This window comes from Corythoichthys intestinalis, chromosome 2 (genome assembly GCF_030265065.1).
Source record: "Corythoichthys intestinalis isolate RoL2023-P3 chromosome 2, ASM3026506v1, whole genome shotgun sequence".
NCBI classification, from domain to species: Eukaryota; Metazoa; Chordata; class Actinopteri; order Syngnathiformes; family Syngnathidae; genus Corythoichthys; species Corythoichthys intestinalis.
In genome coordinates, this window is record NC_080396.1 from 49745703 (window position 1) to 49773477 (window position 27775).

The 27775-nt window shown below is 38.9% G+C and overlaps 1 protein-coding gene across 1 annotated transcript in view; it reads right to left on the reverse strand.

Annotated features, from left to right (window-relative positions):
* Positions 1-27775, reverse strand: part of LOC130907800 (FERM, ARHGEF and pleckstrin domain-containing protein 1-like) — a 69963-nt gene that overhangs the window by 19928 nt on the left and 22260 nt on the right. Inside the window, exons 3-13 of the mRNA XM_057823268.1 lie at positions 19131-19235; positions 19003-19045; positions 18689-18767; positions 14460-14557; positions 13694-13808; positions 9936-10083; positions 6144-6239; positions 5872-6038; positions 5646-5714; positions 5502-5571; positions 5234-5426 (exon numbers count right to left, since the gene is read on the reverse strand). Of these exons, the coding sequence (XP_057679251.1) occupies positions 5234-5426; positions 5502-5571; positions 5646-5714; positions 5872-6038; positions 6144-6239; positions 9936-10083; positions 13694-13808; positions 14460-14557; positions 18689-18767; positions 19003-19045; positions 19131-19235 (1183 nt within the window). The remainder of the gene's footprint in view (positions 1-5233; positions 5427-5501; positions 5572-5645; positions 5715-5871; positions 6039-6143; positions 6240-9935; positions 10084-13693; positions 13809-14459; positions 14558-18688; positions 18768-19002; positions 19046-19130; positions 19236-27775) is intronic.

Below are 27775 nucleotides of genomic sequence, written 5' to 3' on the forward strand. Positions count from 1 at the left end.
GTCTAACAAAATGCCCACAACAGCTTAGCCTTTAAGAGTTCTTAAACCATAAACCACCATTCAAACCAACATTTTAATTCTATTACTATTTCTCTATTATGTCCCGACTTTCTGGCTATCTAACCGTCTGCAGAACCAAGATGTTGGGCTCACAATAAGAGGGAATGACATATTTGGACTTTGTACAACTTACATATCTACATCCCTGATGCTTTGCTTGTCTGGAATGTACAGTGGTACCTCGACTCGACATATGAACGCATCGACATACGATTCTTTCAACATACAACGTAAAATTTGACTCGTCATCTGTCTCGACCTAAGACGACATGCTCGAAACACGACGATGTACGACAAGCGTCGCAATGTCATCATTTTCCGGCAAGAGGGCAGCATGTCGGATTTTTTTGTGAGAAGTATCATCATGCGTCCCATGAGGGTGAGTGCAGGTGGTAGTAGTGGTGAAAAAAGGAAGAAGGTGACGCTAACCATTGATTAATTTAATGCATTTGTTAAATTAGACAGAACACAGTTCACCGTATCCTATACTTCAACATCTACCCACTGTCTTCATTCGGCAGTCTCTATAACTTAAGATGACAATAAAAACGCTTTTTTACTTCCAATTTATTTATACTGTATTTGTTTTGCTATGTTTAATTGCTATTTGTAATTGTACAAGCAGTATTTATTTGGGATTTAACATAGGTTTTTGGGCTGTGGAACGAATTCATCGAATTATAATGTATTGTTATGGGGAAATTCCTTTCGACATACACCAATTCGACATACAAACCAGGTCCAGGGAAGAATTAACTTCGTATGTTGAGGTACCACTGTATAAGATTCAAAAAATCAATTCAGAGAGCATACTGGTAATAATGGGTGGAAATAATCAACCGTATTTGATCCCCCCGCTGAACCGATAAATCTATCCTCTTATAATGGTATGATTTAGACAGAATATTGTTGAAAAATTATTAGAAAAAACTGTCAATTTTATGAAGTGAAATAAGTACAGTGGTATGAAAAAGTATCTGGACCTTTGGAAAAAAAATCCCCATCAAATGTGATCTGATGTTTGTCAAAATCACACAGATGTAAAAACAGTGTCTGCTTTAACGAAAACCACCCAAACATTTATAGGTTTCCATTTTTAATGAGGATAGCATGCAAACAATGACAGAAGGGGGAAAAAATAAGTAAGTGAACCCTCTGCCTCAGTGGTGCCTCCAGAAATATTTCATAGGGATGGCCAGATAGGGCCACTTAAAATATTGGGGTGGCACACCAAAACTAAAAGCCATAATTTCAGGTTTTCAATATATTATTGCAGTAAAAAAAGGTCAGGGGAAAACTATCAGAAAGACTTAGGGACACGGCTACTGATATACTTTGGTGTATTGTGTAATATTTGATGTTACTAATGATTTAATGTAAATAATCCATAATCCATAGTCCTGGCTGTGCATTTGGGATGAAATGCATAACTGATGCTACAACAATCTAACGATATACTGGCAAGCGGGGTGGCCAGTGGGGTGCCCAACAAATTTATAGGGGGGGGCAGCGGCCACCCCTGGCCATCCCCTGGTGGCGTCACTGCTCAGCCTAAGAAGACTTAAAGAGCAACTGAAACCAATTTTCACCAAACAATTTAAGTCAGGTGTGTGCCCAATCACTGATGAGTGGTTTAAAGCTGCCCACTATGAAACACACACCTGGTAAGAACTGTCTTCATGAGAAGCATTGTCCAATGTGCATCATGGCTCGGTCAAAAGAGCTGTCTTGACCTGCGATCAAGGATTGTTGATTTGTATAAAGCTGAGAAAGGATACAAAACCATCTCTAAAGTCTGGATGTTCATCAATCGACGGTCAGCTAAGTTGTCTACAAATGGAGAGAGTTTGGCACTGTTGCTTCTCTCCCAAGGAGTGGCCGTCCACCAAAGATGACGCCAAGAGTTCAGCGCAGAATACTCAGAGAGGTAAAAAAGAACCCTAGAGTGTCTGCTAAAGACTTACAGAAATCACTGGCACAGTCCAATATCTCTGTGCACACATCAACTATGTATATGTAAAACTATGGCCAAGAACGGTGTTCATGGGAGGACTCCACGGAGGACGCTACTGATGTCTAAAAAAACACTGTTACTCGTTAAATGTTCGCAAAAAGGCACTTGGACACTCCACAGAAGTTATGGCAAAATATTTTGTGGACTGATGAAACCAAAGTTGAATTGTTTGGGAGTAACACACAACTTCATGTGTGGAGGAAAAATGGAACAGCTCACCAACATCAACACCTCATCCCCACTGTGAAGCATGGTGGAGGAAGCATCATGATTTGGGGCTGTTTTGCTACCTCAGGGCCTGGACAACTTGTAATCATTAATGGAAGAATGAATTCAAAAGTTTATCAGGATTTTTTGCAGGAAAACCTGAGGCCGTCTGTCAGACAGTTGAAGCTAAAAAGAGGATGGATGCTGCAACAAGACAATGATCCAAAACACAGAAGAAAATCAACTTCAGAATGGTTTCAGAAGAACAAAATACACATTCTGGAGTGGCCAAGTCAAAGTCCAGAACCCCATTGAGATGTTGTGGCATTACCTAAAGACAGGGATTCATGCCAGACATCCCAGGAATCTGACTGAACTGCAGCAGTTTTGTAGTGAAGAATAGGCATAGATTAGTCCTGATCGATGTGCCAGACTGATCTGCAGCTATAGGAAGCGTCTGGTTGAAGTTTTTGCTGCCAAAGGAGGGGGCACATAATATGATGGTTCACTTACTTATTTTCCCCCTTCTATCATTGTTTGCATACTATCCTTATTCAAATATGAAAACCTATAAATGTTTGGGTGGTTTTAGTTAAATTAGACACTGTTTTTTTTCATCTGTGTGATTTTGACAAAGATCACATCACATTTGATGGTGATTTTATGCAGAAATGTGATCCCTTACACCACAGCCAGAACCCTAACTACCACTGGCAGAGCACTAACTACCACTGATAGGCCATATTTCCTAATCCCAACTTGCATGCATAAATCACATCTATTCAAGCAATCAATTTCTTACCTTACCAGTTTCTATAGCACCATCAAAACTACTAAATGACTAACAAAATGACTATCCATTTTCTTCAATCTCAAGCACCATGCAAGATACCTTGTAGCAATGTGGTTGGACGAGGATTGTGTAAAAGGTAAAAGCGCAGCCTCAAACTACATGGCATGTAATTAATGATGTGAAGGCAACTGCGACCTCCCACACCATGAAAACAGCTGATTTCCACACCGCGCTGTGAAGTACTGAAATATTGTAGTGCCTGCATGCTGCCCCTCCTCAAGTGCTGTGGTCAGATGAAAACCACAGTTGAGTTTTGACTCAAAGAGTGGTACATGGAGAGGGCTTACAATGCGCTTTTATCTCCACCATTGCCTAAATCTGTTTACAGGCTCACATTCACCTATTCACACCCCAGTATGGATGCAGAATGCCCATCAAACCAATTTAAAGGCTGAATGTCTCGCTCAAGGACACTTCGACAGTGGGCAGTCTTCCTGACTGCAATTACCGGAATATTTGCTTTATCAACTTTGCCCCATAGAGAAACAGGGGTGTTTTGCAACCAATGTATAGGGGGACTTTTTTTTAATTATGTGTGCTCCTGGTGATCAACAGTAAGAAAAGAAATGTGTTTCTCCACCAAGTACTACCTTATGGTTTGCTTGGGAATCAAATACCGTTTTCATTTGCAAAGTTGTTTACATATTAATTTACTAATATTCTATCTATTACTATAACCAAAAACAACAAAGAATGTTTATACTTTTGCCAGTGGCTTATTCAACTAATCAAATAATTGAGATCCCCGCTGTATATTTATACAGCACAATACCTTTGAAACAAGCAAAAAGTTGTGATACTGGTGCCCAAGTATTGTTGGGTTCATCACCCTTAACAGCTGAAAACACGGGCGCCTATATCACCCTCATTAAAATTGTAGCATCCTTGCTCTACCGCTCCATCATTACCATCCTCCAGCTGGAGATTCCCAAAGGAGAATTTGCAGTGGGGAAGTGGAGAGGAGTTTACACCGTTGGAATTGACTGAATTCATGGAGCTGACAGCGGCAGGATTGCCAAACGTAAGAGGTTGTCCGAATGAGCTACTGCCAGTATCGGACTCTGTGTCACTAGTGTCGCTGCCGCTGCTGGTGGAGCCATCTATCATTTGAACCGGTTGGTTTAGATTGTTACGATTGTTCTGAGCCACAGGCCTGCCATGGCGGCCAAACAGGCGCTGCACTGTATTTGAACGAGCCTGACCCGGAACCAGTAGGTTCCCAGTGTGATTGCCATTAGTTATGATCATTCTTCGCTCCAGGGGGGCTGAACAAGGGGTCTGTGCGTGAAGCCTGGTATGATGTGGGCTCGTGTGGTAGATGGGTGTGGAAGTGAGCTGGCTGAGAATAAACGGATCTGTATCGGAGCGATTACGCATGTTGTTGTGGCACTGTTTGGCCAAATGTGCTGGAGTGCGGTTGGAGATTATGTTGACGGGTGAGTAGCTGCCATAGTGATTGGGTGGAGGAACAGTGGTCGCCTCAACAGGCATACCCCCAGGACGCTTACTAAAAAAATGCCCGGCGTCATCCCATCGAGGGTGACCATTTGTTAGCTCGGCATGACCGAGCGAGTTTGTGCGTTGATGGAAACTGCTCATCACCGGGCTTGAGCATTGGCTCTGGGTGCCCATTCCAAATGGGCGCCCCAATGCAGCCGCACGTTTTTCGCGACCCTGAAAGATCTCGTCCAGCAGAGTGCTGTGGAGAGGCATGCGGCCATGATAAGAACCGCTGTTATTATTTGACAAACTGTCATCATGGTTGATCTCGTGGCTAACATTAATTTTGCTGGACTGCGACTGGTCGTTGCCATTTTTGTTACCCAGCATAACTTGCTGATGTCCCATTATGTCTGGCTGTTGCCTAATACCCGGATGATTAGTGTGGTGGAATCCATTAACAAGCCTGAACAAACTACCATTTGGGCCCCCGTTAGAATCGTTACAATTTGGAAGTTTATTGGGCTTGTCATCATTCCTGCCATTTGCTTGGCCGCACCCTGTGCTGCTTTTTGTGACATCACATTCACTGTCTATGTCACTGCAGTCTATATAAGGGATGGAAGAACTGCTGCCCTTGTTTGCCCTGCAGGATGGACCTGGATTGAGAAGATGCTGATCTGGTGAGGAGACCGTGCCTTTGTGGTTTTGTCTGGCATCTGAGCAAGGAGCTGCAGGGATGTCAAGCGTGCCATTGGTGGTACACACGGCCCCAGGCGGTTCCTGCATACCGTTAGAGTCCACTTGTCCAGCTGAAACTGTGAGATCTTCTAACGGCACAGCTGTGTCACTCTGCGTGAAATTGGAGCAGAAGCTACGTTAATGGCCTCTGACTTTTAACCATCTTCAGTAAGAGGAGTCCGTTACCTCTTTTGGCGATCTGAAGGAAGAGGACCGATGTGGCATGCTGCTACTCGACAGAATCTTACTGTGCTTCCTGATAAGTGTGGAGATGAGGTCAAATCTTATGCAAAATACATGGTAAAATATAAAATAGAAGAACAGTCTCACCTTTCAAACGGAACCTTTTTAAGTTCAGAATCCTTCACATAATCAATTATCTGCTTCTGGGTCCGACCGCTGCAGGGCCAAAAAAAGGGAAAATAGGAAAGACAAATTAAGGGTATATCTAAATAGCAATTATCAAATTAACTTTTCTGCAAAATGACAGAAAACTTGCATGCAGTAAATAGGGCCCTAATGGTGTGGTTAAATGTGGCTTTCCAGAAGTTGCTACCTGAAGCGGAATGAGGATCCTCTGGTGAAGAGGATGGGCTTGGGTTTGGGCTTAGGCTCCTCAAAGAGTCGGAAGAAGGCATGATGCTCCACACAGATCTTCCAGAAAATCTTGCAGCAGTCCCTGCTGGCCATTGCGAACTCCAGTGTGTCATGGTGACCACTTTGCTGGAAGATGCAGAAACAGAGTATGAAGAGGGACAGCTAACAACAGCCCCACAATACCAATGGTTTGTCATGGAAGTGGCTTGGAGGACAACAGGAGAAACTTACGGCTGGGTCGGCTCTCAGCTTGATAAGAAATCGCTTGCGTTTGAAGCTGAGTTTGCGAACCTTGGACCAATTGAAGGCATTTATTTTTGTGTACCCCTGAAAGGAAATTAGAAAGGTAAAGGTAATTAGATTTACATAACCAAGAAAAAAATCATTTTCAGCAAACTAAAAACATTTTAAAAATCAAATGTTATCTTGCTTTGGACATTTAATTTGACCATGAAAACTAACAATAACGACTTGATAAAAAATGGAAAGAAGTCCAAATCAGATTATGAAATTTACACCATCGAGATTTTCTGTTAATCTATTTAATTTCTGCTTCCACCGTTTCTGTTTTAGGCCCTCAACTACCGTATTTTTTGGACTATATGTGGCAGTTTTTTTCATAGTTTGGCTGGAGGTGCGACTTATACTCAGGAGCGACTTATGTGTGAAATTAGTAACACATTTTTATATCATGTCACATGTTATTTTGGTGTTTTGGAGTGACACTGATGGTTTGGTAAACTTGTTAGCATGTTCTTTATGCTATATTTATCTAAATAACTCTTAATAGCTATAGTTGTGGTCAAAAGTTTACATACACTTGTGAAGAACATAATGGGCTCTCTTGAGTTTCCAGTTATTTCTACAACTCAGATTTTTCTCTGATAGAGTGATTGGAACAGATACTTCTTTGTCACAAAAAACATTCATGAAGTTTGGTTCTTTTATGACTTTATTATGGGTGAACAGAAAAAAGTGATCAAATCTGCTGGGTCAAAAATATACATACAGCAGCGCTAATATTTGGTAACATGTCCCTTGGCCATTTTCACTTCAATTAGGCGCTTTTGGTAGCCATCCACAAGCTTCTGGCAAGCTTCTGGTTGAATCTTTGACCACTCCTCTTGACAGAATTGGTGCAGTTCAGTTAAATTTGATGGCTTTCTGACATGGACTTGTTTCTTCAGCATTGTCCACAAGTTCTCAATGGGGTTTAAGTCAGGACTTTGGGAAGGCCATTCGAAAACCTTAATTCTAGCCTGATTTAGCCATTCCATTACCACTTTTGATGTGTGTTTGGGGTCATTGTCCTGTTGGAACACCCAACTGCGCCCAAGACCCAATCTTCGGGCTGATGACGTTAGGTTATCTTGAAGAATTTGAAGGTAATCCTCCTTCTTCATTATCCCATTTACTCTCTGTAAAGCACCAGTTCCATTGGCAGCAAAACAGCCCCACAGCATAATACTACCACCACTGTGCTTGACGGTAGGCATGGTGCACTTGGGGTTAAAGGCCTCACCTTTTCTCCTCCAAACATATTGCTGGGCATTGTGGCCAAACAGCTCGATTTTTGTTTCGTCTGACCACAGAACTTTCCTCCAGAAGGTCTTATCTTTATCAGCGGCAAACTTCAGTCAAGCCTTAAGGTGCCGCTTTTGGAGCAAGGGCTTCCTTCTTGCACGGCAGCCTCTCAGTCCATGGAGATGCAAGACACGCTTGACTGTGGACACTGACACCTGTGTTCCAGCAGTTTCTAATTCTTGGCAGATCTGCTTTTTGGTGATTTTCGGTTGAATCTTCACCCTCCTGACCAATTTTCTCTCAGCAGCAGGTGATAGCTTGCATTTTCTTCCTGATCGTGGCAGTGACAAAACAGTGCCATGCACTTTATACTTACAAACAATTGTTTGCACTGTTGCTCTTGGGACCTGCAGCTGCTTTGAAATGGCTCCAAGTGACTTTCCTGACTTGTTCAAGTCAATAATCACTCACAAGACATTGCTAATTCGTGTTGCTGTATGTATATTTTTGACCCAGCAGATTTTATCACTTTTTCTGTTAACCCATAATAAAGTCATAAAAGAACCAAACTTCATGAATGTTTTTTGTGACAAAGAAGTATCTGTTCCAATCACTCTATCGGAGAAAAATCAGAGTTGTAGAATTAACTGGAAACTCAAGAGAGCCATGACATTATGTTCTTCACAAGTGTATGCAAACTTTTGACCACAACTGTATGTTACGTTAACATAAATGCCACGTTCGCATTTTGTTGTTCATGCATTATGTAACATTATCATACTGTACACTTATTCAGCATGTTGTTCTATATTGTATTTTTAATTTAAATTGCCTTTCAAGATGAAATATATGTTCTATGTGGTCGATTTTATTATGTAAATTTCCCCCCAAAATGCGACTTATACTCTGGTGTGACTTATATATGTTTTTTTTTTCCTCTTCATTGGGCATTTTATGGCTGCTGCGACTTATACTCAGGTGCGACTTATAGTCCGAAAAATACGGTATACTGTTCTACATTTTCACCTAGGAGTGGGAACCTCTTGTTACCTCACGATACGATACGATACGATACGATTTGCGATGATAACGATGATCTGACGATATGGCGATACAAAGATTTTCAATACATTGGTCAGGAAATCATTCTAGGATATTCTACAAACAACTAATAAACAGAAAACCAAGCTTCTGCTGTGAATTGGAATGAGTTTATCGCGAGTAGACGTCCAATTCGTTTGAAGCCGGCAGTGAATGAACATTCGTTCATTCAGTGCCATCCCTCCCACTTCAAACGGATCGAACGTCTATGGCCGTCAGTGGCAGCCAATGCCAGGCAATGAGGTAATTTTGTGCCATTTAAGGTCATTTGCCTGTTGATTTTAAGTTACTTCCGGTTGATTTTGGGGTATTTTATGGGTCACTTCCTGTTTATTTTGAGTTGCAGAACAGGAAGTGACCTGGGAATCACCCAAATGAATAGGCAATTACTCAAACTCAACAGGAAATGACCTGTAAATGAACAGCAAGTGACCTGTAAATGCCCCGAAAATCGGACAGAATGACTGCGAATGCTCTGGTTTCGAATTAGTGCTGCAACGATTAATCGATTAACTCGAGTATTCGATGAGAAAAAAATTAAATTAAATTAAAATTTTGCTGCTTCCGGTATTTGTTTAATTAAAGTGGCGTTGTAAAGGTTTGTTTTGAAAGTGTTTCCATTGTTTTTATTGAATTGGGTGGATACACAGCCCTCTAGTCTACCTTATTTCACATGGCTGAATCCATCTGTTCCCTGTAAAGACCAACATAAGTGTTTGTTTGACCTAATGATTTTGTTGAATGCTTTCCTAATTTAGTTTAAAGGTATATTTAGCCATTTTTTGTGGGAATATGAGTCTGAGCCATTTGTTAAGAGCATTGTAAAAAAAGCGTTAGCATTTTATAGCATTTAAGCTAGCAGACTTTTGACTTTTTTTTTTATATACCGTGTAAGGCTCAGCTCAGGTATTTTAAATTTTTTATGTTCCTTATCCAATTACTCGATTATTCAAACTAAATAGTTCATCGATTATTCGACTACTAAAACAATTGATAGCTGCAGCCCTATTTCGAATGAACGAACGTTCCCAGTCTAAATGAATTGGGTGTTGCGCACCGTCAATGGCAGCCTTAGAGTTACCTGAGACACTACTATTATGGTGGAAGATTTTGGTAGCAACTTGTTGGCTCCCTTTTTTTAAAAAACATTAACACCTTTTTAAAATGATATCTCGATTCTTGGGAGGAGCATATCGATAACCTTTTGGGATATAAAGTATCACGATATATCACCATTTTGATATTTTGTCACACTCCTAGTTTCACCCCGCAGAATGAAATTCTTGATTCTGTAAAAATAAAGTTATTTTCCGTGTTACAACCCCCTCCTTTTTTATCCTGACAATTTTGCCATATCTTGTCCTATGGTCAACTTTTTATATGCTGTTTGGATCTAACCTGGAAGACTAGCACCCCTGTGTGGGCAACAGCCAAGCTGAGTTTGGTACCCTCACGGTCCTTTGCCGGGTGCAGACGAATGCCATACATTTCAAGTCGTCGGGCGATTTCCAGCAACTGGTAGTCTGACTCTGCAGGAGTATGACCACTGAAAGGGAGAAAGGCTGCTCTATCAATCAATAGATAATCCCATACTCATACAAATTGAACCTTGTTCATGTCTGCCGTACCTTCTATTTGGACTAAAGTGATAAGTGATTGGGAAAAATACACATTAGAAGTACATAGTTAGATCAGATGGCGATGACAAACGTTGTTTCCCTGCAAATCGGAAAATATCTTCCTGTTTCCTGTATACTCTGCTGAATTAGCCATTTCCTTCCTGCAATGGCTGAGGGATGGGGGAAGGGAAACGGGTCAGGAAAAGGCTGTTGTGGGTTTCAGCCCTTTTTAACTAAGAAATGACGTGTACAAACACCAGAAAAATGTGTATATTTGTTTACCCAGGTGCATACTCAGTGTGCTAAATGATGAGTTTGTGGATCACTGTCTTCACTGAGGGAGTAGGAATAAATGGACGTGTGCAGAGGCAAAATAAACGTGTGGGGGAGTGAGCATATTTGAGTTACCAGATATAAAAGTCGTGGGTGGAGCACATTGATATTATTGGCGTGATTGGGACAAGAGAAGTACGGCAGGAAAAGCTGCTGTAGTGGATGGAGGGAGTGGCAGAGTGAGTAACTGAACGTTTTTCATATAACAAGAGTGGTCCTAAAACAGTAATCACAATATAGGAAATCAACATTGGCAAACGTGGAAAAAAATCCATTGGGAAACAGGAAGCTTGAAGAGGAATTTTTCTAATGTGCGCCAAAGCCCTGAATGTAGGTGTTTATAATTGAGTGAGAGAGATGGATGGGTATGATTGCGAGTAGCGTGTAGTGTGTGAGATAGAAATCTGGTGCGAGGCCTGCTGTGGACGTCTGTGTTTACGTCTCTTGACACCCTTCTGGAACCGATATCTAGTCAGATAAGAGCTGTTCAGTGTTGTTTACGTTTAACATGCTCTCCTAACCTAAACCAGCTCTTTAACTCTCAATGTTACAACCATTTCAGCTTGTTCATGCCCCATTGTGGTCCCATTTAACATAATCAGAGTTGTAAAAGATTTCTTTTACTGCATTTAGTTTTTAAATAGCATCAGCTCTTGACATTAGCGCAAAATTTCACTTTCATTTTCTGAACTTTCAAAATCTGGTTGGTTTGCTCCATGCAAAATTTTTAAAACTATGATATATAATGATTATGTAGAACCTTATTGTTTTTACTAAATTTTCACATTTAGAATCCAGAGGCAGCTTACAACTATTATAATGTAATTGTTCTTAATGGTCAAAGAGAGTCAAGACAGTTTCACCAGTTCTTGGGGGGAAAAATTGCTCATTTGCTCCACTGAAACCCAATAAGCAATCCACCAGCAAGTATTTCTCAAACAAAGAACATTACATGAAATTGCTCCCTTGTACAAAAATAGCTTAATAATGTAAGATGCAGGCATGAAAATGGGTCAGGGGTAAAAAAAAAAAGGGAGAAGGGTGTGGAGGAAATATATTCCGGTATACTGTACAACTAGGGCTGTCCCAAACAACTAATTTTCTCCCGATTATTCAGCCGACTATTTTCATGATTAGTTGACTAATCTAATAATAACCCCCCCCCCCCTTTTTTTTTTTTTTTTACTAATTTAGCAATGACATTTTTTATGACGCTTATTAATTCACAAAAACATTTTGGAACACTTAAATTCTTTATTAAAGTACATATAAACACGTAAATAACAACAATAAATCGCAAATAAACAATAAGGTCAAATGCTTATAGCATTAACTAGTGCAAAAGACGAAATGTAAACAGATTCAGAACACTATCTTCGCCATTTCAACATGATTCAAAACAATTCTTAAAAAAATATCTAGCATTAATATTATAGTACACTACTATATATAATAGTAGTATAATAATTATTTATTGCAATCAGATTTTTCATAAAGGGTGTCATTTTAAAGCTATTCTTAGGGTACAATCTGAATTCTGAAGTATGTGGGATTAACTCTAGAAATCGTTATTTATATGACGAACATGATGTGCTTTATTTTGAAATGTTCACTGGAAGTACGTTCGCTAAACCACTAACAGGAAGCTTTACACCCCACAAAAGAACAGCTTTTTGTCATTGCAAGTGGTGTAAGTAATCAATTTTTTTCTCCATTTTTTTCGTTTGTAAATGCTGTTAAGCAGCGATTTTTCATGTTTGAAGTGTCACCTTTTAACCGCAAGTTTGCGTTTTTGAGAAGACTGCCAATGTTTTACAGCAGGCTAAAGTCTTTTTTCCCCCACTAGCCTCAATGTAGCAATGCTAACGTTTACTGTGTTTAATATAGATGTGTTTCCTTATTTTGTATGTCAGAACTTTAATTCTACGGCGTGTTGATGACCAAAAAACATCTGTGAAAAGAACTGGAGTCTCATATGCCATCAACACGCACGTGTACTCGCACGCACAAATGTATGCACACACGCGACGATAAAGCGCAGCCGTGAAAATTACCGCCCTCATTTTTATTTACCGTGCGATAAATGGAATCATTGCATATCGCGGCAGGTTTAGCAGTTTCAATAAAACATAACATTAGTTCGTTAGTTGGATGGACTTACGATCTGCTAGCTTGTAATTGTCTCCTGTCGTCTTCCAAAATTACAACTGAGTGACGGCGCCTTAGGTGTTCGTTCACAGCCGATGTGCAGCCAAGCTTGGCATTGAAGAGACAGGACACAACAGTGTACCCTCCTTTGTTTCATTGAAATAAGTCAAATGTTTTGGCCACTCTGGTGCGCTTTTTGGCTTTGTGCCGCTTTCCCCGCTTGCATACCAAGCGTCTGACATTTAAAAAAAAAAAAATCTCCCGAACCCCTCCAGAACAGGTACAGTATAAAGAGTGTGTGTCAATTTTCTTTGCTATTTATTACCTGTTTCAAGTAGATCAGCATTTACTGTATGTGCTGTTCGTGAATGGCATGACTGACATCAGGTTTGTCACAAATGGTTGTGCTAGCAAGTGCAGTCATTTTTTTAAAAACATGATTTCTCCATTATCATAGTTCTAAGAAATTCATGATTCTCCGAGCAACCATATTTCACATGAAGTTCATTTATACTAAACCTTCTCTTTTGGTTTTTGACAAAAGCGAAAATGATTCAAAAGGGTAGCAATTTAGACACAAATGGCCATTCTCCAAAAAGTTAACAGCTCAAATGGAGAAAAATATTATTTTGTTCAGAATGTCAGTATATTAGTAGGCACACACGACACCATGGCAAGCCAATATATTACACATTTCAGACAGACCAATTTTAACTTGTGAAAATGCACCAACATGTGGTGCAGTGGTCAAATGCTTTCAGTGAGGCAAGACCATCAAATCTCTTCTCTTGGGTTTGAATTCCGCTTTTGAGGCTTCTCTGCTTATGTTATTTTGAAACAATGTTCACAATTTCTTTTTGCAGCTGATCGAAAGTAGCAAACCTTCCTCAGACGTGATGATTAATGTGAAAGGTGAATACTGTAGGCTTACTCAAAACATAGGTATAGGGTAATAAATGTAATTGCTTTGCCCCCCTCCCCCATGCATTTCAAACGCCCCTCCCCCTTGAGAATAACATCTGGTGATGGGTCTAGAAGTAGGGTATTGTAACTTACACATGCTTTCGGTGGCAGTCAGTGATCTTGTCCCGAATGGCATCTTGGTCTGGCAGGTACTTATTGTGCAGGAGATGCTGCCAGCTCTGAGTCTCATCAAAGTCTCCTATCTCCGCTGAATTAGGAGACAGACAGAAGGGATGTAAGGGAAGGGATAAAGATGGAGATATATATACCAGTTCTGTGAAGGCAGGTCAAATACCCCCCACCAACACTACTAATCATACTGTATATGGCATTATGCAAAACAGAGTGTAAGATTTCCATCTTTATAATGAATGGAGAGTGTAAAGCACAAGAAACCATTACGGTTTATTGACAATCTGAATACAGTAATTTAATTGACTTTCGAAAGTTCATCTGCTTTGCAACGTGAGTGTTCTAGCTGCTCCAGCAGATGGAGCTGCATCAGCTAGACTCAAGTGAAAGAGTTAACAGCACTCCTGATTTTTCCAATCATACAAGACAGAGACATACACTTATGATCCTTTTGCCTTGGCAGAGGTCTACGCTCAGATGGTTTCTATTCTAGTTCTACTTTTTATAAATCTCCCCATGCAGTACAGCTGCAAAGACACAGCAATGATGGTTACCCTGGAAACCAGTACACATTCATGAGCCTTCTGCTCTGCATCCTGCTGTTCAGTCTTGTGGTTTTCCACCAGCATTTATAGCTATTTCCCCATGCTTGGTAAGACTTCTGATACCATCATTCCCACCACCAAGCATGAGATCCTTTAATGTAAGTGATGCTTTTTGCCCTTACACTGGATTATGTGGGAGACCATCAGGGCGGCGCTCGAGTCGTTGCAGATGAGATGACCGCAGGCCAGGTCACGCTTGACTTGCAGGGCAAACAAATACCTGTAAAACAAGCAGTAGCATAGGGATGAGAGATGGAAAAGCGCCAAAGCAAGAGTACTTTTATACTTTAGTACATTTTTGTGCACACTGCTCTGGGCTTTGTGTTCAATTTAACAGACACAGATTTAATACATAGTGAGTAAATGTGATTACTGTATATGTGTCATTTCTGTTAGTTGTGTGCCGATAGATTTTTTTTTTTTTTTTATAATGCAAAAAATGAATCTTGGTATACGTCGGGAAACACTGACCTATCCAATGCAAATGCTGACAATTGTAAGAGAGACACGAAGGGGAAAAAGATGGTAATAACACTGTCTGTTGATGTCAGTCTGATCGCTCAGAGATTTCAAACTGGGCAGGATTTTTGTGCCACCAGAAAATACGGTTGACCTTTAACTAACGGTTGATCACAACATACTACTCAGCAGATTGGAACAGTGGGTAGGGCTTACTGACACTATTCTTCAGTTGTTCACATCCTATTTACATGATAGGGATTTCTTTGTGTCAATCGGAAACCATCAGTCAGAACGAACCAAATTCACGTGTGGAGTCCCTCAAGGGTCAATTCTTGGACCACTCTTATTTAACATCTATATGCTTCCGTTAGCTCAGATAATGGAACAGTATGACATCTCCTATCACGCCTATGCAGATGACACACAACTGTACATTTCTGTGTCCCCACATGATTATAGTCCCTTAGTCACCCTGAGCAAATGCATTCATCAAATCAATGAATGGATGTGCCAGAATTTTCTCCAGTTAAATGTGCAGAAGACAGAGGTGATCATTTTTGGGCCAAAAAAGGAAAGGTCAAAGATAAGCAGCCAACTTAGCACAATGTCACTTACAGCTACAAATCAAGTCAGAAACCTTGGCGTAATTATTGACTCAGACCTAAAATTTGATAGCCATTTAAAGTCCGTCACTAAATCCGCTTATTACCACCTAAAAAATATAACCAGAATTAAGGGGCTTTTGACTCAACAAGACATGGAAAAACTTATGCATGCATTCATTTTTTTTAGCAGATTGGACTATTGCAACGGTATATTTACAGGTCTTGATAAAAAAATCAGTCAGGAAGTTGCAGCTGGTACAGAATGCTGCAGCCAGAGTCCTCACAAATACAAGGAAGCTGGACCACATTACACCAGTTTTGAAATCGCTACACTGGCTTCCAGTAAGTCAAAGGATAGACTATAAAATACTACTGCTCGTCCACAAAACACTTAATGGCCTTGGACCAAAATACATGCTTGACTTGTTAGAGTCCTATGAGACATCTAGACCCCTAAGGTCGTCTGGAACCGGTCTTCTGCATGTTCCAAGAACAAGAACCAAGCAGGGTGAGGCAGCATTTAGTTATTATGCTCCCCACCTCTGGAACAAGTTACCCGAACGTCTGAAGTATGCTCAAACTGTTAGCTCTTTTAAATCAGGGCTAAAAACGCTTTTGTTTAGCACTGCATATCTATAACTGTCTATATATTTCAATCTACCTGCTTTCTATTCCTCTTGTTTTTATCTCCATTGCTGATTTCAATTATTATTATTAGTAGTAGTTTTTGTTTTATTTTTATTTTATTTATTTATTTTTATTCTGTGATTAAATGCGATCTTTTGTCTTCGTTTCTACGTTGTGTTGATTTAAATGTGATTTTTATGATCTTCATGTGATGTAAAGCACTTTGAATTGCCTTGTGTTGAATTGTGCTATATAAATAAATTTGCCTTGCCTTGCCTTGAAGTGAGGGGTAGTATGGAGATAGAATAGTGCCAAAAGAAGTGAGGTTGTAAAATGAAAATTCTTCCTGTAAAATGACCATTTTTAACTAAAAAACACTTGTATTACCGACTTTTTCCTTTTGTAATAAACATGAAAAAAACACAATGTAAAAAATACATTATACAAGTGTTTTTTTTCCAATTACAAGTGATTTTTTTTGTTCTACGGGTGTTTTTTCTTAGCTACAGGTTAAAAAGTTTTGTCTCACCCTTGTCGCGTTTTATGAGACAAAAAAAATACTCGTAACCTAGTTTTAAAATAAAAACATACCTGTAAAATGACTCATCTTAACTAAAAAACACTTGTATTTTAACTAAAAAAACACTTGTATTTCCAAATTTTTTCGTTGTGAAATAAACATGAAAAAACAATATTATAAAATTTCTTCAAGTGTTTTTTTTCCTCATTTACAAGTGATTTTTTTTGTTCTACGGGTGTTTTTTCTTAGCTACAGGTTAAAAAGTTTTGTCTCACCCTTGTCGCGTTTTATGAGACAAAAAAAATACTTGTAACCTAGTTTTAAAATAAAAACATACCTGTAAAATGACTCATCTTAACTAAAAAACACTTGTATTTTAACTAAAAAAAACACTTGTATTTCCAAATTTTTCGTTGTGAAATAAACATGAAAAAACAATATTAAAAAATTTCTTCAAGTGTTTTTTTCCCCCATTTACAAGTGATTTTTTTATTTTTCTACAGGTGTTTTTTTCTTTGCTACAGGTGAAAAAGTTTCGTCTCACCCCTTGTGGCGTTTTCTGAGACAAAAGTCACTTGTAACCAAAGATGAAAAAATCTACTTGTACATCGAAATAATATGTTGTAAAACACAAAAATATCATTCCAAGTCGTGGTCAAAAGAAGACGTTAGTTAAGAAAGAACACAATCTAGTGAAGAGTTCTTCGGGTGTTTTATCTTTAATAATCTACAAGTGTTTTCTGAGCATGTACAACTAAATTTCGGCCCAAGCATGTGATGTGAGGCAAAATTCAGACCAATCGGAACGGCGATTGTTCAGGAGGAGGGCGGGACACACCATTGCCGACCTGCTCCTTCTTGCTTTATTCATCACGGCAGAGTACGACAGAAATGGCAGAGCTGCTCTGCCATTTCTGTCGTACTCTGCCGTATGTCGTACTCTGCCGTGATGAATAAAGCAAGAAGGAGCAGGTCGGCAATGGTGTGTCCCGCCCTCCTCCTGAACAATCGCCGTTCCGATTGGTCTGAATTTTGCCTCACATCACATGCTTGGGCCGAAATTTAGTTGTACATGCTCAGAAAACACTTGTAGATTATTAAAGATAAAACACCCGAAGAACTATTCACTAGATTGTGTTCTTTCTTAACTAACGTCTTCTTTTGACCACGACTTGGAATGATATTTTTGTGTTTTACAACATATTATTTCGATGTACAAGTAGATTTTTTCATCTTTGGTTACAAGTGACTTTTGTCTCAGAAAACGCCACAAGGGGTGAGACGAAACTTTTTCACCTGTAGCAAAGAAAAAAACACCTGTAGAAAAATAAAAAAATCACTTGTAAATGGGGGAAAAAAACACTTGAAGAAATTTTTTAATATTGTTTTTTCATGTTTATTTCACAACGAAAAATTTGGAAATACAAGTGTTTTTTTAGTTAAAATACAAGTGTTTTTTAGTTAAGATGAGTCATTTTACAGGTATGTTTTTATTTTAAAACTAGGTTACAAGTATTTTTTTTGTCTCATAAAACGCGACAAGGGTGAGACAAAACTTTTTAACCTGTAGCTAAGAAAAAACACCCGTAGAACAAAAAAAATCACTTGTAAATGAGGAAAAAAAACACTTGAAGAAATTTTATAATATTGTTTTTTCATGTTTATTTCACAACGAAAAAATTTGGAAATACAAGTGTTTTTTTAGTTAAAATACAAGTGTTTTTTAGTTAAGATGAGTCATTTTACAGGTATGTTTTTATTTTAAAACTAGGTTACGAGTATTTTTTTTGTCTCATAAAACGCGACAAGGGTGAGACAAAACTTTTTAACCTGTAGCTAAGAAAAAACACCCGTAGAACAAAAAAAATCACTTGTAATTGGAAAAAAAACACTTGTATAATGTATTTTTTACATTGTGTTTTTTTCATGTTTATTACAAAAGGAAAAAGTCGGTAATACAAGTGTTTTTTAGTTAAAAATGGTCATTTTACAGGAAGAATTTTCATTTTACAACCTCACTTCTTTTGGCACTATTCTATCTCCATAGGTAGACATGATACAGAAATTGCACCGCCACATATGGGTGCCAATGCACGTGTGTGTAGGTTGTGTGTGTCCGCGTGTGTGTAGGACCTACTGTGTCAGCTCCTCCATGATCTGTGTGTGGTCAGGAGGGAAGAACTTGACTACGAAGCGAAGAATGGTGTTCTTTGGCCCTTGAACAAGGACAGTATTGTACAAAAAAGTAAAGCAGAGTAAACTTTTGAGTCATTTTATTTGTGTGTAAAAGAACAGTTCGGTAAGAGAATTAAGAACTCACTTCGAAATAATCAGTTTCTCTGATTTTGACATGTATCGAAGGGTATTCAAGTTTAATAACAATAATTTGCTCTATGCAAATATTAGTTACTCTAATAAGACAAAACAATACAAGGGATTAATGTAACATACGTCGGATCTGCTTCAGCGTTGGCTTCAGCAGGTCCAGCCACACCTGTGTGAAGGTCAGATTGAAACAATGACATCACAGTTACAAAGCCACAGTTTAAAAATTGTTTCAAATTTCATGCACGTCTCACAGTCATCTTGCGGTGGTCCTGGTACTCCAGCCCAAAATAGTCTCCCTCCACCAGGTTGAGATGGACACAAATAAGGTCAAACAGCACTTTGCCTGGGGAGCGTTGCTGGAAGCGAGATAACATGAAGGAAATTAGGTTAAATTGAATCGGTGTTTTTAGGGCACGAATGTAGTGAGTGTCAATTTTGGAGGAGTATTCATCTTTATGAGAGTCTAATTAGATGGTTCACAGCAAAACTAGGCTGCAGATATACAGTAGATGCTAGAAACACAAAACTTTTCCCTGAACACAAGATGACAATCCTTGACCTAAGTGACAAGTGTAGACTTTAAGTGTTGATCTAATGAATAACTAAGAGGGTACATAGCTTCCAACCAATGGACCACAGGAAAAAGCAACAAGTTGCTTGTCCAGTGGTCTCAGCTGTGTTCTGCAAATGGGAATGCAAAACTTACAAAGCTGTGGAACCAAACCCTAAATTACCTAGGATATATTTTTTTTCCTGTTATAGTGTAGGACAAGAATCTCAACCATCCTCGGGCATGCGCACTGGTAACAACTCATGGTACTGCATTGCACAAAAAAAAAAACAACCAAAAATATTGTTAGTGTCTGAAAGAATTCTTATGTTACCATGTTTCCTATAATAATGTCGAACCACTCCTCTCAGTAGAATAATATGATGCCTATACAGTACGTCAATGATGCACTCAAAATTGTTTCGGGACATGTAGTTATGTTCTGGATTGTAAAAAAAAAAAAAAAACTTACGGAATTCCAAGCTTCCGTTTCCAATAGACTATCTTTATAAAGGGGGATTTTATGCAAATTACAGCGTATTGTTGTGGTTTCACCACAGTAACGCATGTATAACATAACAGCAAACGGCAAGATTTCAGATTAGTGGTTGTCTATTTTTGGTTTGACGTCACAACAAAAGTGTATAAGTCATGGCAAAGATATACTACGATTATGTATACCAAAAAAACAGAAATGTGATTTGCTGTAGGAATGTTGTAGCTATTTTTCTGTACTTGCTGCTCAGTATAATAAAGTGATCACATAGAAAATAATCCTAAATAAACTGAAGCCAAACAAAAATAAAGCTGAATACAGTATACTCATTTGTGAAACGGATCACCGTACAAGTACATACAGCAATCTCCTTCATATCACTGCATCTACAAGTTGGAAGAGAAAAACTTTTAGTGTGAATAGAACAGTTAAAGAGTACTATCTTAAATAATCTACCTGAAAACATGCCTTATGCAATTAAAACCTTAAAAACATGATGATGGCTGAGTTGAAAAAAGATGGTCAACCAGCTACCTACAGTAGATAACTTGAGGGTATCATTTGGTTTAGCTATGACTTGAGTTCATTTAGTTTCACGCATGTTTAAGTTGCTAAAAAGCTCCCAAAATGTCATGCCAAGAAGAGATGCCAAAAGAAAGATCAGAATGGCAAAGATGCGAGTCAAGTCTCCCACCATCTGGCTACCATGTGTGTATGGCCATTTTCTTGCGTGTCTAGTCAGTCTGAATGGGCAAACATGCCCACACACTGGCAGCATTAGCAGACAGACAGACAGACATGCCTACAACAGCCCACAATACAACACTATTTTTAAAAAATCTGATGACATCAAAACGTGAGTGATTGGGATGACAGACATGTTGATGCAATACATTCATTCATTCATTTTCCATGCAGCTTTTTTTCACGAGGGTCCTGGGAGTGCTGGAGCCTTTCCCAATACAAAAAGTCTTTAATCATCTCTTCCTGAAGATTGAGGAAATCCATTCAGTTGGGTAATTTTGGATGGAAACAAATTCAATGCACACTCCCGATGTCAAGGTAATTTCAAGTTTGTGCACACATTTTGTTCATTTTCCATGCACACATAAAGTAGTAGTACTCCAGCAATACTATCATATTATGAACTACAAATCTCTTCGCCATATATCACAAGCTTCGACATATATCACAAGCAATCAATTTTAACTGACAGGTCTGCCAGACCTCCCAGTTAAAACAGATTGGACGTGCATGATAGTCAATGATAGTGAATGACTTAAGGAAAAATGATTTTTTATGGGTGTTTAAAATTACAAAGCACATACAGAATATAGTACTTCTCATAGTTAAATGAAAAACATTATTTTTAGTCACCTCAGTCTCAGCTGCTGAGTTATTCCAAGAACCTTAAGGCATGCTTCACAGAGATATGTGTCACATTGGAGTTTGGACAGCAATGGACTAAGGGAATGACGGATTAAATATCAATAACACGGGCTTCATCAACACATATCATGTCACCTTAAACATTTGGACAAACTTAAGACTTTCCCTTTAACTGTGAAAAGTTTTCTAGGGAAAAGAAGGATGTCTCCAAGCTAACGTTACCACTAATAACAACACCTCACCAGTAAGTGGAGACCTAAAACCGAAAAACAGTCTTCCTAAAATGGTTATCAGTTTTGGAGCTGTACGTACGTAAAATTTGTGAAAGTGAATTAGCATCACAAAAAAAAAAAAAAAAAAAAAAAAAAAAAAAAAAAAAATACTGTGTATATATATATATACACACACACACACACACACACACACGCACACACACACACACACACACACACAAACACACATACATAAAACACAATTTAACTGTTAAAATTGGTGAAAAGCACTAATGATTTATGATTCTTACCCAGATTCACACACACTCTCTTTTTCGGTATCTGTCTAATACACAAGCCCCCACCTATTTTGTAATATTTTTAACCATGAATGCATACTTGTGATGTTTCGAGGATTAGGCAGATTAACGAAGATTAACCAACGATTAACCAGTGGAAGAGGGATTTCCCCCCCCATTCTGATGCTGAACCTGCAAAGCTTTGGTAAAAGCAGGGGGTTAGGTTTCATACAGGCTGTCTGTTCAAATTCGGGACGCATACCACTACAGCTCGTCACATTTAGAATAATTAGAGAGCTGGAATAGTGGCCTCAATAGCCGCCTGTCCATCAGCAAGCAGAGTTGGAATTTGGCAGCACGCCTGAAGTGGAAACGTTCATACAAATGTCTGGGACTAAAATATCCAGATTCAACAGTCAAAATTCCTTCAAAACTCTAAGATATATTTTTGAACCTTATTTTCTTCTTCATTTGCCTTGTTGTAAAATAACACACAAAGGGGAAAGAGAACTCAAAATCTTATTTCCTATCACAACAAGTCGCCCAAAAACAGCTGGTGCTTGCCATTTCTATGCAGTTTTCATAAAGTGAGTCATGGTGGTTTTTCACCCAGCAAATTATAGTAATCATTGCCTAAAAGTACACATCATGATAAACTGACATCAGGAAGCCGCTTCCTCAGTATGATTTCTTCATATTTCCCAAGTTCACCAAATGGATCCGTTTTAAAGTTGAGGAAAATGTCAAGATGATCATGATAATGAGGCTACAGTGGATCCCTGAATAATTTTTCAAGTGAATGAAAGTGTGACAGAGAAGGCTGAGAAAATTGATTACACAGACCAAGTTGGGTACCTCAAATAGAAAAACTGATTGTTTTCGCGACACGTGTCTTGGAGGTTTTCTGACACATCTCAAACTAAAATGTACTAATTAACCCAAGCTATTTACCAAATATTTTTGGTCAAAGTCCCAAATTAGGAATGATGTTCCTAGTCTGCAGGACCCCAAAATATTTACTAGGGCTGCAGCTATCGAATATTTTAGTACTCGAGTAATCGACTGAAAATTCTATCGATTAATCGAGTAATCGGATAAAACAAATATATTTTTAGGTGAAGAGCAATTATAGATATACATGAGAAAACAAGACATTTTATCATTTTCAGTCAATCAATGTCTTTATTTTTTATGTATATTGTTGAAAACAGCCAACAATTGCATCTCAGATGTAACTAGAATTTTAAAAAATGACTAATTCACTGCTTTCACTCAAAAAACCTTTAGATCTTATTTTAAAAAAGTGTATATATATATATATATATATATATATATATATATATATATATATATATATATATATATATATATATATATATATATATAAACACAACTAAAAATGCCTTTACGCTTGATAACACACATCACTTAAAAGTTAGGATTTTTTCCCACGTTTTTCAATTAAATTTCTATTTGTGTCAAGCCATTTTTAAGTTCTAGTTAAGTTTTAAGTTAGTCTAAACCAGGGGTGTCCAAACTTTTTGCGAAGGGGGCCAGATTTGGTGTGGTAAAAATGTGGGGGGGCCGACCTTGGCTGACGTCCGTTACATAGAACAATATATTATTATATTATTATATATTGGAAATTTTAGTAAGCCATTCTGTGTATCACATTTTCTTTATTATTATTTTTTAATTAATAATTTCAACAACCTTGCAACTAGCCTGGCGTTCTCTTTCGACTCTCGGGCTCTTGCGAAATGCTGCTGCTGTAAAATTAAACTAGGGCTGTCAAAATTATCGCGTTCACGGGCGGTAATTAATTTTTTAAATTAATCACGCTAAAATATTTGACGCAATTAACGCACATGCCCCGCTCAAACAGATTAAAATGACAGCAGTGTAATGTCCGCTTGTTACTTGTTTTTTGTTGTTTGACGCCCTCTGCTGGCGTCCAAATGATTTTATGGGTTTGGTGAGTGAGCATGGTGTAATTATTGACATCAACAATGGCGAGCTAATAGTTTATTTTTTGATTGAAAATTTTACAAATTTTATTAAAACGAAAACATTAAGAGGGGTTTTAATATAAAATTTCTATAACTTGTACTAACATGTATCTTTTAAGAAGAACAAGTTTTTCTATCCATGGATCGCTTTAAGAGAATGTTAATGTTAATGCAATCTTGTTGATTTATTGTTATAATAAACAAATACAGTGCTTATGTACCGTATGTTGAATGTATGTATCCGTCTTGTGTCTTATCTTTCCATTCCAACAATAATTTACAGAAAAATATGGCTTATTTTATAGATGGTTTGAATTGCGATTAATTACGATTAATTAATCTGTAAGCTGTAATTAACTCGATTAAAAATTTTAATCATTTGACAGCCCTAAATTAAACTACTTTCAACTTGCTTCAATTTCTCGCTACATATCTTCCCTGTAATCTTGTCATACATGTCAGCGTGTCTTGTTTGGTTATATTGCCTCACATTGAACTCTTTAAAAACAGCGACTGTCTCTTTGCAAATGAGGCAGACACAGTTGTTGCGTATTTTAGTGAAGAAATAGTCCAATTTCCACCTATCCTTGAAGCGTCAGCAGTTGCAGTCAACTTTCTTTTTTTTTGTTGATTGTCGCCATTATAGAAAATTGGGTCACATGGGGTAATGTTAGTGTGCTGCTGACTTTTACTGGGTAAATGAGGAGCAGCATTTAGTGTGTAGGTTACTTAATATGCTGGTAGCAGTACTGCTGACCAATTTATTAAGTCTGTGTGCGGGCCATACGTTATTGATTTTATGACAGAGGCTGGGGGGCGGATGAAATTTGTCCACGGGCCGCATTTGGCCCCCGGGCCGGACTTTGGACATGTCTGGTCTAAACTGTAAGTCCTGATAGGATTTTGAGTTTTTGCACTGTTCAAAATAAATGTATGATACAGGCTGTATTGGAGCACATTAGGGACTAGTGCTACTTGGTGTTTTATCCAGCAATGACTACTGAGCTAAAATTGATCGTTAGCATTATTGAGTTTTTATTTGACACCCTCATCACTCCATAACGCTATGTTATGTTATAGCCTGTATGTAAGACACGTTAGCCACGCATCGAAAGCGGTCTTAATTAATTGAAACCTAGCCCTCCGCAGTGCTAACGTAAGGTGAGCTAGTAGTGACAGTAACGTTAATCTTATACAGTATATATTAGCGTTTAGCGCTCTTTATTAGCGCTTAGCGCTCTACTGCTTTAAGATGGCGGCTGTTTGCTAACGCTGCCCAGACGCGGCCTAGTCTGTCATTGCGCATCTAGTTCAACATACATGTGATCTCTATGAGACTCACTGGACGCCACCTGCAACTAACGTAGCATGAGCGGGCTAGTATTTAGCAACGTCGGCGTCGTTTGTAGCGGTTGTCGGCTGCAGTAAGTTTTTTTTTTTTTTTTTGCTTCTTCCTCTACGCACGTGACATCAGCGCGTTGTCCCGCATTAAAAGTAGTCCGAGCAAAACGTGATGCTTAGAGCTGTCAAAATAAACGATTACTCGAGGTGAATAAAATTACTCGGATCAGTTTTTAAACTCGAGTTACTCGAGTTGCTCGAGTATTCGTTTCAGCTCTAATATTTACTGCATGCCAATGTGTATGTAATATTGCAACATTACTCTTTCTGCTGTCTTGTAATGTTACAATTGATGTACACTGTACTAGCTAGGCCTCAAAGAATTAACTGAATAGCTTGAAAAATCTTATTACAAAAAAAGCAAAATCTCTCATCTTAAGTTTAGCAATGATCTTTTGTAAAGAAGGACTCATGTCATTTTAGACACACATATCACTGCATGTGGCCTCGCACAACGGCCATGAACCACCTGGAAAGTGTGTAAAAGACAAAGAATGTCATAACTCTGACTTACACTTAAAAAGAAAATTAATGTATAAAGTGGGGCAAATAAGTATTTAGTCAACCACCAATTGTGCAAATTCTTCTAACGGGGTCTAACGAGGCTCCACTCATTACCTGTATTAATGGCACCTGCTTTAACTCATTATCGGTATAAAAGACACCTGTCCACAACCTCAGTCAGTCACACTCCAAACTCCACTATGGCCAAGACCAAAGAGCTGGCGAAGGACACCAGAGACAAAATTGTAGACCTGCACCAGGCTGGGAAGACTGAATCTGCAATAGGTAAAACGCTTGGTGTAAAGAAATCAACTGTCGGAGGAATTATTAGAAAATGGAAGACATACAAGACCACTAATAATCTGCCTCAATCTGGGGCTCCATGCAAGATCTCACTCCATGGCGTCAAAATGATAACAAGAATGGTGAGCAAAAATCCCAGAACCACATGGGGGGAAATTGTGAATGACCTACAGAAAGCTGGGATCACAGTAAAAAAGGCTACTATCAGTAATACAATGCGCCGCCAGGGACTAAAATCCTGCAATGCTAGACGTGTCCCCTGCTGAAGCCAGCCATGTCCAGGCCCGTCTGCGGTTCGCTAGAGAGCATTTGGATGATCCAGACGAGGACTGGGAGAATGTGTTATGGTCAGATGAAACCAAAATAGAACTTTTTGGTAGAAACACAGGTTCTCGTGTTTGGAGGAGAAAGAATACTGAATTGCATCCGAAGAACACCATACCCACTGTGAAGCATGGGGATGGAAACGTCATGCTTTGGGGCTGTTTTTCCAGGACCAGGGCGACTGATCTGTGTAAAGGAAAGAATGAATGGGGCCATGTATTGAGAGATTCATTCATTCATTCATTTTCCATGCCGCTTTCTCCTCACGAGGGTCGCGGAGGTGCTGGAGTCTATCCCAGCTAACTAAGGGCAGAGGGCAGGGTACACTCTGAACTGGTTGCCAGCCAGTCGCAGTGCACAATGAGACATACAACCATTCACACACGCACGCACGCACGCACGCACGCACGCACGCACGCACGCACGCACACACACACACACACACACACACACACACTCATAGCTATGGGGAGAACATGCAAACTCCACACAGGAAGGCCGAAGAACGGGATTGAACCCTTGATCTCAGAACTGTGAGGCGGATGTGCTAACCACTCAGCCACTGTGCCGCCAGTATTGAGAGATTTTGAGTGAAAATCCCCGTCCATCAGCGAGGGCATTGAAGATGAGACGTGGCTGGGTCTTTCAGCAAGAAAATGATCCCAAACACACAGCCAGGCCAACAAAAGAGTGGCTTCGTAAGAAGCATTTCAAGGTCCTGGAGTGGGAGTTGAAAGTCCATGTTGCCCAACGACAGCCCCAAAACCTCACTGCTCTAGAAAAGATCTGCATTGAGGAATGGGCCAAAATACCAGCAACAGTGTGGGACAAGCTTGTGAAGAGTAACAAAAACACGTTTGGCCTCCGTTATTGCCAACAAAGGGTACATAACAAAGTATTGAGATGAACTTTTGGTATTGACCAAATACTTATTTTCCACCATGATTTGCAAATAAATTCTTTAAAAATCAAACAATGTGATTTTCTGTTTTTTTTTCCACATTCTGTCTCTCATGGTTAAGGTTTACCCATGTTGACAATTACAGGCCTCGCTAATATTTTCAAGTGGGAGAACTTGGACAATTAGTGGTTGACTAAATACTTATATGCCCCACTGTATGTCTATAATTTTAAAAGGTACAAAAGGTCATAATATCCAACATGTAGTAAGCAGCCAAGTAATTTGATTGACATCTGCTTGCAATCAATATGACAGTTAGATTCAGAATATTTATTGTCATTGTTACAAAAGCACAACGAAACTTTGGAGCATCCATACAGGTAAGTTGATAAAGTGCAAAACCCATATAATAAATACCCTTAACCCTTAAATGCCAAATGCCTCACATTTGATACACCTAAAATTTCAAAATTTTGAAACTAATTCAGAATTTTGACATTTATTTTTG